This window comes from Phasianus colchicus, chromosome 23, assembly GCF_987193195.1.
Source record: "Phasianus colchicus chromosome 23, bPhaCol1.hap1.1, whole genome shotgun sequence".
Taxonomy (NCBI): domain Eukaryota; kingdom Metazoa; phylum Chordata; class Aves; order Galliformes; family Phasianidae; genus Phasianus; species Phasianus colchicus.
The window spans coordinates 1757950-1771708 of NC_143458.1; the positions used below are offsets into that span (position 1 = coordinate 1757950).

At 59.2% G+C, this 13759-nt stretch overlaps 2 protein-coding genes across 3 annotated transcripts; one reads left to right on the forward strand and one right to left on the reverse strand.

Moving 5' to 3' along the window:
• Positions 1-475: 475 nt before the first annotated feature.
• On the forward strand, positions 476-6067 carry SCN4B (sodium voltage-gated channel beta subunit 4). Of its 2 annotated transcripts, none has more exons than XM_031599918.2 (5): positions 476-579; positions 3400-3563; positions 4125-4350; positions 4440-4569; positions 4641-6067. In XM_031599918.2, exons 1-5 carry the CDS (start codon positions 549-551, stop codon positions 4732-4734), a joined length of 645 nt encoding a protein of 214 aa, XP_031455778.1. In that variant the 5' UTR covers positions 476-548; the 3' UTR covers positions 4735-6067. The 2 variants fall into 2 exon arrangements, with proteins under 2 accessions (XP_031455778.1, XP_089979592.1); XM_090123466.1 differs by lacking the exon at positions 476-579 and adding an exon at positions 1031-1327.
• Positions 6068-6345: 278 nt separating this feature from the next.
• TMPRSS4 (transmembrane serine protease 4) lies at positions 6346-9394 on the reverse strand. Its single transcript, XM_090123470.1, has 11 exons — positions 9190-9394; positions 8932-9084; positions 8707-8836; positions 8184-8285; positions 8059-8099; positions 7574-7733; positions 7302-7468; positions 7054-7149; positions 6833-6972; positions 6552-6701; positions 6346-6473 (listed from the first exon to the last, which is right to left on the reverse strand). The coding sequence occupies exons 1-11, from the start codon at positions 9341-9343 to the stop codon at positions 6462-6464; spliced, it is 1305 nt and encodes a 434-aa protein (XP_089979596.1). The 5' UTR covers positions 9344-9394; the 3' UTR covers positions 6346-6461.
• Between the last annotated feature and the right edge of the window lie 4365 nt (positions 9395-13759).

A 13759-nucleotide genomic window follows, 5' to 3' on the forward strand; every position in this document is an offset into this window, starting at 1 on the left:
TTAGCAGGGGCCGCCCCCGCCCTTTTTTGGATGCGGTCTGCCGAAGGTTACCTCTAATGGATGGAGGGCGAGCAAGAGGTTGCTGATACATGAACTTATGGGCAGCCAATTATCTCAGAACACACTTGGGCAGACAAAATAAGTTTTCAGAGCGGCGCCAGGCAGACTTTGGGCGCACCTGAACCCATTCACGTACGGCTGCATCCCCATCTGTGGCTGCAGGGACGCTCAGTGCCTCCCCGGGGCTGGCGGAGCGCTGCCGGGGTGGGCGCTGAGTGAGAGCCCGGCCCGGTTTGGCTGTTCTCCCGGCAGAAGAAGGGAACCCACCCTCCGCACGGCCGCATCGTGCGAGCTCCGAGGCCGGGCGGGTGGGCGGAGCGGGGGGCCCCGCAGGATGCGGGGGACACCGATGGACGCGTGGACACGGCGGGGCGGGGCTCGGCGCCTCCTCCTCCTCCTCCTCCCGGCGCGGCTCCGCCCGGTTCGGCTCGGCCTCGGCGGGGGCGGCCGGAGCCGGGCGCTGCGGGCAGTCGGGACGCGCCGCAGCCATGGCCCCGCGCCTGCTGGCCGCGCTGCTCGGTAAGGGCGAGGGGTGCCCGCTGCCACCGGGAGCCGGGGGGATCCCAGAGCCCCGCCCGCCTTGGGGTACCCCGGGTTGGGTGACCCCCGTCTCTTCGCCCGCCCTTCGCTCGCGGCCGCTTTGCATCCGCACCGCAAGGAACCGGACGCCGCTGCTCGGATGAATGTGGCGAGCGCTAACACAATTACCTCTGCTCTGCAGACGGAAGTCCGAAGCGCTGAGGATAAGTGGTTTGGCCAAGGTGACTTCGCAGCCGAGTCCGAGAGAGGGCTCTGAAGTCCCGGCTCCGGCCCGCACCAATCGCTGCCGGCGCAGAGCTTCCTCCTGCGAGCGCTGCATCCCGCTTTGCCCCGCTCCGCTGCGCTGCTACCTGCCTGCTAACGGGGATAGCCGTAGGAAAGCAATGCACTGCTTCGGCGCAGCCGCCAGCACGCCCGCCGACAGGTCATTCTTTTTACGGTTCATTCTGTAAAACAACCGTTTGCATGCGCTTCTCCCCAGCGCGACCCCCGTGCTGCAGGGCTGCCGTAGGGAGCGTGGGGTTGGGGGGCAGCCGACCCCCCCCCCGTTCCCTCTCGGCTGCTCGGAGGACGAAGGAGCCCACAGCCGTCCCCGTGCTGCAGCCCCTGGGCTGCTTCCAAGCTTCCCGCATCAGCCCGCACCCATCGGGGCACTGCGCTGCGTCGCTCATTCCGGTGCTCCCGAAACCAAAGGCTGCTTTTGCGCTGGGAAAAACTCCCTCGGAAGGTGCGTTTTTGAAGGCACAGTTCTTAAGGTTACTTGAAGTGAGCTGGAGACACAAAAAGGCGTTTAAGTACTGCATCCCTGCAAGGGTTTGTCTGCCCCGTTAAACGTGTCCCTGCTCAGTGCTGCTTGCAGAGGGATGTGGAGATGCTGGAGAGCACGTGGGGGTGGAGGTGGCAGTTTGTCCCCCATGCTGCTGGGGGGAGCATCCGTGTGTGGGTGTGTGTGTCCAGGGATGCTGTATTCCCAGGGCTGGCAGTGGGCTCCTGGCTGCACCTGGCTGAGCCTGGAGCTCGAGAGCTCCTCCTTTAGCCTCCAGGTGGAAGAGGACCCGTGCCAGGAGGTCACGTTGATTTCTGTGGGCAAGGAGTGTTTGTCCAGAGTGGCTTTTTCACAGAGGCTGGAGGTGCCCGGTGCTTTTCTGGATGAACCCTATGAGCTCTTTCCATTAGGGCAGTGGTTCCCAGACCAGCTTGCCAAAGGAGGACTGCCAGCCGCCCCTTTGGGGAAAGCCTTGCTCTGAGCTTACTGCTGCTCTCTTGCACCCCAAGTGCACACTCCTCTGCTTGGGCAGCGGGGCACTGGTGCTGCTCCCCATCCATCTCTTGCAGTGGTGCTGCTGCTGGGGGTGAGGCAGCCCCAGGCAGGGGCTGATGTTGGCCCCGAGGGGCACAAGGTGGGGCTCTGGTGGCACCAGGTGCAGCTGCATGGGGCACACGGTGTCAAGTGGGGCAACAGTCCCATCGGTGACCTCTCAGTGCATTTCCTCCAGGCTTTATTTAGTGGTAACTTATCGCTTCTGCCTTCCTGAGATCACAGGACAACAGGAACAAGATCAGCCTCCATTTACCCCGTGCATGCCATTCAGATTATGTTTATGATATTATAACTGTGGCAGGTAGGATTAGAAGTGTCACAAGCCACAAGGAATCATCTTTCCTGCAAGTAAGTGTCCCCTTGCAGCACCTGCCTCCTCAGGCATCCTGCAGAGCCAGGCATCCCCAAGGCTGGAGGCACAGCCCCAGCTCCCCAGGACACCCCTGGCATACCCAGGGCTGCACAGCTCCCAGTGTTCGAGGGAGCCTCCAGCAGAAGGAGGAACGCTTCTTTGTAAAGTTAAGTAACTTCCCCTGCAGTGCTTCGATGCAGCACTGCAGCAGGGCCCAAAGCCCAGGATGCAGGGCTCTGGGCTTGGCTCGGGCTGTGACGTGCCTGGGGAGCTGTTAGCATGGCATGTGTGGGAGAATAAATCAGCGCAGAGGCGGCTGCAGGGGGTGGAGGCTGAGGGCAGCTCCTTTGAGTTGGGTGCCAGCAGCACTGGGAAGCGGCTGTGGGACCAGCAGTGACCCCATGGCACAGCTGTCGGCGCTCAGGGTGAGCTTTGAAGGTGTGGGTGGGTCCTGCTGAGTGCTGGGAGCGGGGTGAGGGATGCTCTGCTGGGTTGTGCCATGGCACATGGATGGAGCCCCGGACCATGGCATCCCTGTGCTGGGGCCATTCCTTGTGTGAGACCCCGGCACCTCCTGCAGCTGGGATGTTCCAGCTCCCCGAAGTGCTTCTCTCTGTCAGCACAAGGGAGAGCAGTGTTGAAGGTCATCCATTGGCAGCAGCAGCTGTAGGCAGGGCACGCTGTGCTGCTCTGCCAGGACCCGCTGCTCCACTGCTGGGGTGAAGGGAAGGGCAGGGCAGGCTGGCAGCCATCCAGGGCAGTGATGCTAATTGGAGTTTGAGCTCTTTCTTTGAGAACAGAGAGCTTTGCTTTGCTTTCAGAGTGCTTTTGCATTTTTTTTTTTTTTTTTACCCCCCCCCCCTCCCTTTAAAGCTTAGCTGAAGGCACCATGAATTACATGCAAATCAGAGCTTCCATTTGCATACTTTATCTGTGGTGATATTATGGATCCCTTTGAATCTGTGCTGTCTCTGGGGGAGCCAGGCAGGGCCTGATGCTGTCCTGTAGATGAGGGTGGTGCTGTGGCCGTGCCCATGGGATGAGGGCAGCTGGAGGGGCCCTGTGCTGCTCCCTGGCACCGTATTTCTCCCTGCAGCAACTGCTCCTCACGCTCTCCTCCCACCAGGTCTGTACATCCTCGCCATTGCCTTTGCCCTGGAGGTGTCAGTGGGGAAAACCAACACTGTGACAGCTCTGAATGGCTCCGACGTCCTGCTGCCCTGCACCTTCACCACTTGCATTGGCTTCCAGGACCTGATCTTCACATGGTACTTCAACTCGACTGAGCTGGTGGGTGCATTCCAGGCTTTGCCTGTGTTTTCCTGGCAGCTCCTTTCAGATGTGCTTCTCACTGGCTGCCTTCCTCCTCCCGTGGGATGCACTCCCTCTGAGCAGGTCCAGCTCAGGGAGAAATGGAATGGTGCAAAGCGGGAGCACCTGTGCATGCCTGTGCTTTGGAACAAAGCTAGCCAGGAGTTTCTGCCACCTAAATCTGATTGTTTTTCATAATTCATAAATTGGCTATGCTTTAGGCAAAATATAGTTCATTTTCTCCTCCTGTGCTTGCTCTGAAATGCTAAAGCTTTTATAGATATGCTTCCTTCCTGCTGTGCACACTGCTCTCCTGTAAGGAGGAGCTCTGTCCTTAGAACCTGGATGGTCCCAGAATAAAGGGAACCTTTCCCTGCCCCAGGGTAATGCAGATGTGTGTGGCCCATTGCAGTGCTGAAAGGTGGTGGGACTGACCCACCGCACCCGTGCTTGGCTGTGCTGCTGCCATCCTGTGCCCGCATGCAGGAGCTGGGCAGGGAGGAGTGCTGCGTCCCACCGACCCCCCCCGTGCCTCTGCAGATCTACCATGGCAAGATCAAGAGCAAAACCTCTGAGCCCATCCTCGTGGGACGCAACCCACGGGTCGAGTTTGTTGGTTCCACCACCGGGAAGGACAACAACATCTCCATTGTCCTGAAGGACGTGGAGCTCAGCGATGCCGGCAGGTACACCTGCCATGTCCTCAACCCCAAGGAGAAGAAGGCGCAGCACAATGCCACCATCTTCCTCACCGTGGTCCATAAGAGTAAGTGCAGCCGGGGGGTGGTGAGCACTGGGCTCACGGTGCCTGGGGGTGTTCTGACTTGAACCCCCTTCACCCCTCCTGCCCGGCAGTGGAGAAGACAGACAACACCGTGACGCTCATCATTGTGGGTGTTGTGGGCGGACTCATCGGCCTCCTCATCCTCTTCATGCTCGTCAAGAGGGTCGTCCTCTTCATCATCAAGAAGACACAGGATGGGAAGTGAGTGTGGGCACCCTGGGGGGGCTGCTGGGGGGCGGTGGGGCCGGGTGTCAGCTGTGTGCTCCTCGCAGGAAGGAGTGCCTCGTCAGCTCCTCGGGCAACGACAACACAGAGAACGGCCTGGCGGGCTCCAAGGCGGAGCAGAAAGCCCCCCAGAAGGCATGAAGCAGCCCCGCGCCCTGGGGAGGCGAGGTGGGGGCCGGCGGGGAGCCTCTCCCTTTTGTTTCCTTTCCAAACTGCCAACGCTCGAGACATGTTTCTATTACACACGTGCCTGCAACCTGCGCTGCTTCTCGGAAAAGACTTCGGCTGCTGCGGGGACCCAGGGGGCTTCAGGTGGATGGGATGGAGAGAACAGCCTGCCCTGCCCTGCGCTGGGGCCAGAGGGGCCGGGGGGTGCCGTGCCGTGGGTTTGTGCTGGTTCTGCCTGTACTTACATCCCCTCGTTTGAAGGCAGTGATGCTTTCAGGGCTGGCTTTCCAAGGCTTTGCTCGTTACGTGGGTATTTTTATATGAGACTCCAGTGGGAAAGCAGCTGAGTGCATTTCCCTTTCCCCTGAGGAAAGATGTGGGGGGAGCACAACTGGATCCTATGAGAGGAGCAGGGCCAGGGCTGCCCTGTCCCGCTGCCCGTCCTGCCCCTGGCCGGCAGGGTGACCCTGGGATGTCACCGTGCCTCAGTTTCCCCGTCTGTAAAATGGGGAAAGCAATGCTGCTCTACCTCACAGGGATTGCTGTGAGGCTTCTTTGGCTCACTCTTTGTAAAGCGCTTCAGGATCTCTGGGTGAGGGGTGTGCAGGAAGCCAGAGCGTCCCCGCAGAGGGTTTTGGCACTGGGGAGACTTCGCTGTGTTTCACTTTCCCCATCCGTAGCACAGGGCTCAGCCCTCGGCTGCCCCCCAGGGGCTTTGCACAGCACTCTGAGCTCCCAGGCAGAGGCACGCCGCGAATGCCCCGCGTTACCCCTGTCGTGCATGAGAGCTTGGGCTGGAGCCGCCCCGAGACCCCCGGCCCCCCTCACAGAAAGCCTCCAGGGCAGGAAGGGATTTTTTTACAGAACTGTTTTTAGCTGTCCTATAACCCGTCAGCCTTTTTTAGTCGGTATCTGGACACAGTTCCACCTACCCCAGGATATGCAATGCTGTACTATGCATGGATTATTCCTCTGGCTCGATGGAGGAAGTCAACATAACCCGTGTCTGAAATGCAGTTCTATCCATACGCCTATAGATGCAGTGTGGAATGCAGTGCAGGGCGGGGGGAGTCTTGCAGGACCCCTTGTCCTGGAGCCTTCCATGGGCTCTGTGGGATGAAGGCACTGCCTGAGGTATGAGCTGTGACGGACACACATGTATACACGTATATCAGCACCTGTAGGAGATACCTGCAATAAACACCAGGTGTGCACCACGTGCTGCGTGATGACTTCAAACACCTTTTTGCACCGTTAGGGTTTGCTCAGCTTTGCCTTGAGTGAAATAAAGTTTTGGTTTGCCAGGTTTAACTCTCTGGTTGGACTCCTCTGGCTGCTCATTTGGCTCCTGCTTGCTTTAAGAAGAGCAGGGATGGGAAAGCAGCCCAGCACAGCACAATGGGCTGGTTGCAGGACAGCCTGCGAGCAGGAGGGACAGACAGAGCCTTCAGAGGCTGCATGGAAAAAAAACACAAATACTTTATTTTAATGGCGATACGCTGAAGCACAAACATCGTTTATCTCTGTGAAACAGTAATGAGCAAAGAGCAGCGTAGACCCTGACGCAGCAGGATCAGCACAGGGCAATAAATTAATCTTTCTCTGGAAGGGAGCTCCAGCTGGGTGCATCCTGAGGCTGTGGCCGCTGCCTGAGCTGCCCTTTGCCTCCTCGTGGCACGGCACCAGTGTCCTGGCAGGTCTCAGAGCTCCGACTGCAAGGGGAGAGAGGAGAGGAATGGCAAAGGGAAGCCACAGCACAGCAGTGACAGTGAGGTGCAAAGGACACTGACCCTGCGGACGGCGTAGATCCAGTCGAGGTACATTCGGACACTGGTGTAGACACCGGGTGTGCTGGGGGTGCCACAGCCAAAGCCCCAGCTGACGATGCCCACCACCTGCCAGTGCTTATTTGAATACAGCAATGGCCCTCCGCTGTCCCCCTGCCAAAGACCAACGCTGGCTGTGAGCATCACTCTGGGCACGCATCCTCTCCATGGGGCTGTTCTATAAAACAACCTGCCCAGTTCAGGAGTGGGCACCCCCAGAGTGGGCACCCAGTGCTGCCCCTCACCTGGCAGGTGTCCACTCCGCCCTCGGGCAGCCCTGCACACAGCATCTTCTGTGTCACCTTGCCATGGTACGCCTCCAGGTTGCAGCTCTGCATGCTGATCAGCCTCACCTCCGCCTGCTGCAGGGTCTCTGACAATTTGCCTGCACACAGCAAAAAGTGGCTGCTCAGAGGTGTCCCCAGGCAGCCCCCAGAGGGCGTGGAGCCCACGATGTCCTACTCACCATTCTGGTGCGTGTAGCCCCAGCCTATCACCCACAGCGGGGTGCCTGGCTCCAGCTCCTCGTCGAAGTAGGGCAGGCAGATGGGCTTGGTGCTGTCTGCAGGGCAAGGCACAGTGAGATGCTGGAGGTGCTGCTAAGCACCCCAAGCACCAGCACAGCCCAGGCAGTCGGTGCCTCCATCCCTCTGCACCACGTGCATGGGAGCGTGGGATCCTGGGTGCAAGGTGCTGTGGTGCACCACGTCTCACCTGAGATACGCAGAGGGACCTGCAGCTTCACCAGCGCTATGTCATTGTTATTGGGAGACATGGGCGTCCCCTCGGCCAGGAAGACCTTCTCCACGGTGAGGGTGGCAGGGCCAGAGAGGACATCGGAGCCGGCCTTCACGCGCCAGCTGGGGATGATGGGGTTGTTCCTGCACACGGACACATTACTGCTCCCATCCCTCCCATCCATGGCAGGCACAGTGCTGCCCATGCGCTGCTCAGCACTGTTAGGGGACGCTTCAGCCCTGGCTCACCTGAAGCAGTGCGCGGCGGTGAGGATCCAGCGGGGGTCAATGATGCTGCCGCCGCAGATGTGCTCCCCGCGGTAACGCAGGCTCACCTGCCATGGCCATGCCTCGATGGCCGCCGGCCGCCCGCCCAGCACACGTGGTGTCCGCACGCCCTCCCCGCAGCCTTCACGGGGCAGAGCAGGATGTGAGCTCAGGAAGGGACCTCTGGGATGGAGGCTGCCACGGCCTCACCCCTCTCCGCTGTGTCACCCCTCGGTGGCACGCTTGGCACACCCCCTTTTGTTCTCTGTTTGCACATCGTCCCCAGGCTTGCCCAAATCTGTTCACCCCCGTGTTTTGCTCTCCAGCCCACCGTGGGGTTTGTTTAATCAGAGTAATTCATCAGCAGAAGCGAACCCACCCAGAGCCAGAGCTGTGTGCACGGGGCTGTGCTGGGAGCAGCACGAAGCTCTGGGTGCCGTAAGGCACAGACGTGTTCACATACTTACTGGAACAAAAGAGTGAAACAACCGATCCAGAGAGACACTTCCTAGAAGAGGGAGGAGAAGGGCTGTGTCCTGCACAGGAGCGGCTCCAGCTCAGCACCAGGAGTGCTCCCACGGGTGGCACTCACCTGCCTGGCTCGGGCAGCTGCAGGCGACCATTGCTCAGCACCAGCTCACGGGGAGGCAGGGGATGTCCTGCACCTGCATCCACTGCATAGAAGGTTGGGATGCTGGAAGAGATGGGCATGGGTCAGGGCATGGCCAGGGGTTGGATATGGGCTGGGACTGAGACTAAGGGGTTATCCTGCTCTAAAGATTTGGGAGCAGGTCTCAAATGTTCACCCAATAGAGAGCTGAGATGGAGAGGGAGCAAGAGCTTAGAAAGGGGATGGGACCCTCCAAGAGATAGGAGAAAGGGTGGGGGGACAGGGAAAGAGGTTTGGGAATTGGGCATAGCAGGGACACAGTGCTGGGCTTGTCTGGGGAGCTGCCAGGCTCCATGGGCACACTGAGTGCTCTGCGTGCTGGGGATGGACTGAATCCATTAGTACAGAACTCTGAGTGCTCCATAAGTAAACAACAGCCCACTTGGAGAGGCTTTTAGGGGAGAGTGATAGATTGAAGCGAGAGAGGTGTGGGGAAAGCAGCTACCTGCTGTAGCCCATTTCCTCACAGGCTGCTTTTGCCAGCGCTGGGCTGAAGTGGTCAGAACAGATGCAGAACCAGGCTCCAGTGTTCCTGTTTAGCACCTGCAGGATCGATCTGTCCTTGGAAAGGCGAGCTGCAGGGAGGGACAGGGTCACCTTTGCCCCAGGTCACCTTGCTGGGCGGGGGCTTGGCTGCATCGTGGAGCTCCATGGAGTGCCTGGCACTCACCAGCAGCCTGTGGCCCCTCGGGGACCTGCTGGGGACAGCTGGCCTCGTCCTCGCCGTGCAGGCAGTCCTCCTCTCCATTGCAAACCTGCATCAGTGGCACCAGTTTCAGAGGCTGCTTGCAGATGAAGTAGTGTTGGTCCAGGTAAACCTTGACTGGAGAGAAGCAGGGAGCTCAGCTGGGGGCAGGATGGTGGTGGCACAGCCACTCCCAGCCGAGCGCAGGGCAGGAGCAGGCACAGAACAGAGTGGGAGCCGCACCCAGGAGCCCAACTGCAGCCAGGCAGGCGAGGACGAGCACGGTCACCAGGATGGGGATGCCGATCCTCTTCCAGGAGCTCTGTGGCTCTGAGGCTTTGTCTCTCATGCCGGGTTCTGTAACACAGAGCAGGGGGCCTGGCAGTGCCACCCCCATCTGGCTGCCCCCATGGCACCCCTGGCCTCGTGGGCATTACCTTCCCCGTTCAGCCGCTCGGAGGCTGGGTCCTGTAAAGTGGAAGGGAAAAGCAGGCAGTGAGCTGAAAGAGCCAGCAAAGTGCTGCTGGTGCATGGTGGGGTCAGTAGCAGCACGGCCAGCTCACCCAATGGTTGTTGCCACACCGAGTTCCAAGCTGACAGTGCCCAGGGGGGCAGCCCAGAGAAAGGACCACTGTGCTGTGTGGGCGCAGAGCCTGCCCTGTGTTCACCAGGGTTAGCTGGGAAACTGCCCCAGCCTGTAGCAGGGCTGCTGGAGAAACCCTGAGTGAGAACCTGCCTTATCCCAGTGCACCATCACTGGGGCAAGCATCACCAATATGGTTCCAGTGATGGGTTATTCATGCCATGCATTTATGATCCTAATTCAACAGAGGCTTAAAACTTCAGGTTTTATGAAAAAAACACTTCCTGGTGCACCAAGAAATGAGTGTGCCTGTCGGGCTGTGCCACTCAGGCATGTCGCAGTGGGTGATGGCTTCTGGCTGGCCCACAGCAGGGCCTGAAACTCTCTGCTCCAACAGGCATGGTTGCTGCGCTCTGCAGGGCTGGGAAAAACCAGCCCAGCCCATGGGAACAAGTGCTCTCAGGTAGGCAGGCAGGGCTGTGCTGCTGCTAGGAGACATGGCAACAGTGCTGGGGCAAGCGATGAGCACAGCACTGATCCTGCCTGGGTCTTTCAGGGCTCTATTCCTCTAGGAGCTCCCCGTAAGAGAGAAGTGTGGCTGCAGGAGGAGGGGTCCCACTGTGCTGCACACAGAGCAGCCCCAGGCTTGGCAGGGACCGGCTGGGTGGGCTCAGGCAGACACGTTTCCTGCCCTGCTCGCAGCTGCTGCCTGAGAGCTGGTGCTTTGGAACTGAGCTCCTGCCTTCTGGATGCTGCGGGAGCAGCATGGTTGCATTTCATCCTAATGCCCTTCAGCCCTGAGAGCATTTCTGCAGCTGCTACTTCTGGACGCCACCACAGCAGGTAAGGGTGGACTTCTTGCACCCAGGTAAGGGATATTAAAATAGGAGCTGCCCCAGGGGCTGTCTTTGCAAGGGTACCTGCTTGCTCTCCAAGTCTAAAAGCAAGAGCTTCACTGGTTAAATTCAAAGCCGGAGCTGTGCTAGCTCCTGCGTGGAATGTAGGCACATGATTTCCTTGGGAACCCATTGCTACCGTAACTAATTGTGCCCCCATGCCTTATTGTCTGGAAAAACACAAACGCAGCTATGGCCGGCCTGCCCTCAGCTGCTGCCTGGGCGTAGTGCATCCACTGGGCTGAGGGAGCCTGTGCCACAGCTCCTGGAGGTGGGATGCTTCAGTTCAAAACAGCTTCAGCCTGCACTAAGGGCTGTGTCCCAAGCCATGCTGCCTCCTTGGCTGCAGGGAATCCAACCCATGTGCATGCAGCCATTGATCCTGTGTAGGGGCTGAGGTCCCCATCCCAGTGCTGCAGGGGGTTTTGTTCGGCCATGCATTGCTGCTCAGCTAAGGAAAGCTTTTGGTCCAAGATAGGGACTGCATGCCAGCCTGGGGGTAGATGGCCATGGCTTTGCTTGCTAAAAACCCCTGCAGCAAACAGCGCTGAGCTGCCCAGGGGAACAGCAAGAGCTCAGGGGAGGGCTGGGGAGCAGAGCACTCACCATGTTCCTCCAGCTCCCAGGGAGGGGGGTCTTCTGCCAGCAGAAACCCAGCGAAAATCCCAGGCACGGGGAGGCCGTGGGCACCCTCTGCCCCACGCCGCTCCCACGGCCCCGCGCTGCTCCCACCACCCTGTGCTGTGCTGCTCTGCCCCGCGCCGCGCTCACACTGGGGCAGGACCGCCCCAGCACTCCCTAAAACCCACAAGAGGAGTTGTGAAACAGGAATTATGATTTGTATTGTAATATAACACCGGTCTATCAGCAGCACCATCACCTGCAGTAATCTCCCCAGGTTCTGCCGCTGGGTGACTCACCTGCCGAGCCACCGTCACAAAATCACTGATCAGGAGCGAGCTGACTGACAGAGCAGGATTTTTTCATGCTCCTCTACAGATGATGAGAGGAAACACAGCCTTCCCGCTCTTCATCCATCTCTTCCGCATTGTGCTGGGTTGTTTTCAAACAGAGATTCTGGTAGGTGGAGGAGGAAAGGAGAAGAGTTTATACATGAGGTTACGGGGCCAGCGCATGTCCCTGTCCCTGGGGTCACTCGGAGCGTGCCTGCAGCACTGCACTGTGTGACACAGGGAGGAAGGGCACAGTGCTGGGAGGTGACACGTGGGGCAGCAGCAGCTCAGTGTCCTGGACTGGCTGAGCCCCAGCAGATGGATGCAGCAGAGGATGGATGCAGCACGTGGCCCCCAAACTCCCTGAGATGAATGGATGCTGGAGGACAGGCATGCCTCCCTGCAAACCACATTGCTTGGTGGAGATGCCGTGCTGTGCTGGATGGATGTGCTGCTGTTGCTCAGGATAGGGCTGGCAGTGGTGTGGACAGAGGGGTTCCTGCAGCCCCCCAGTAGCAGTGCTTGTAAAGGGCAGGATGGTGCTCAGCTTTGGGGTGCAGGAGCTTCTCTGGCTTCCTGTAGGCCGGGGTCAGGGAGTGTGCAGCTTGCACAGCTCCTGGCTAGAAAGTCGTGCAGACTCATGCTGGAAGTGGTGGGTGTGCAGGATTTGTGAGCAACTAATTACCTCTCTTCTTTTTGTAATTGAGCTTTCCCAACAGGTGGGGAGAGAGCTGCTGCCAGCTGTGAACACAGTGCCAGCGGGAGCCTGCAGAGCATCACATCCCTACAGCTCACAGCTAGGGACGTGTCCCCTGCCTGTGCCAGGTTCCTGAGACAAGGACACTGCTCTGGGACAGGCAGCAACACAACCCTGTAGCCTGACCAGGGATCTCGGCATTCACATGCAGGTAAGGGATGCTGCTTCCACACTCCCAGCTCTTGAATGATTATAAGATACAGCATGATGGAATAAGCTCTCCAGCACATCTGGAGAGCTCACTGTTCACTGCCATGAACCAAACTGTGGCTTAAAAGCAAAAGCAGCTCAGGAAGTGGGTGAGGGATGGAGCAGATGCTCTGGACCAAACAGCCCCATGTACACAACCACAGCCCTGCGACCCAACAGGGAGAGCCCTTACAGTGCTGCCTCCCAGAGCTCCCAGTGCCCAGTGAGTGCTGGTGGGGCAGGGCAGGAGGTGGCACTGCGGGGAGTGGCTCTTCCTCTGTTGAGGTTAAGCAAAGGCTTTGAGGAAACAGCAGAGGTTTGGAGATGTTATGTCACAGCCCCGCACGCCTGCAGGGCTTTGCTTCCTGGAGCGTGGCTGCTTTGCTACCCCGGCTGCCCTTCCCCAAACCTCTGCCATGCGTGGCCCTGGTGTGACGTGGCTCTGTCTGGGGTCAGGCCGGGGACAGGCAGGGCAGCGTGAGGCTCTGAGTGGCCACCATCATACAGGGCTGCAGCACTCAGTCCCTGCTGCCTCTCCCTCCAGCCCTTCCCTGATTCTCTGCCCTGGCCATCACCTCGTGGTCCTTGTGCTGGGGAACTCACTCCAGAAAAGGATGCTTAAGGCTCAGCTCCTGCCCTGTCCATCTCCCATTGCAGGGTTTCCCCCTGGCTGCCCACTCTCTGAGCTGTTAACTCATGTCCCTGCTTGCTGTTTCCCACTTGCAGCCACAGCAGCTGCTTTCCTGGTCCTTCCTGTGAGTGGGCAGCAGTTCCCACATGGCTCTGCAGCTCAGGCTTTGAGAAGGTGGCTAAACACAGATGTTAAGCGTGCTGCACTGGAGCTGCCCTGTCCTCCTACCCTTGCAGGCATCCCCAAGCTTTGATTGAGTGGGACCCTGCAGGAGGAGGCAGCCGGGAGGGCAGAACTGCTCAGGTATGGTGCTTGGGGCTGCACGCCTGTGTATCTGGGTCTGGGCACGCATGTCCCTGGGGCATCCCTATCCCCTTGGGCTCCCAGTGCCACAAGCTCAACCTTTGCTGGGGCCTCCTGCCTGCAGCAGGAGGGCAGAGCCGCCTGCATTGCCCAGCCCTGCAGGGAGGGGAGGTCAGGCTGGGGCATGAGGGTGATGTCTGCCACAGCTCTTTGCTTTCTCCACTCAAAACCAGTTGAGCCAGCGGGTGAGGAGTGGTGTCACTGGGCAAGCAGGGGACATGCAGGACACACCGGGCTCTGGGAGTGGCTCCCAGCCATGAGCAGCTCCTGCGGGAAGGCAGCAGGCACGGGGAGATGGACCCTGAGACAGGTAAGCAGTTGGCACTTTTTCCCCATATTGAGTGGAGGTGAAGACGTTTTATAGCACAAACAGGGGGTGGTGACCTTCTTTTCTGCTCTCTTTGGGGATGGGGCTTGGGTCTGGTTTCTGCTTTGCTGCTG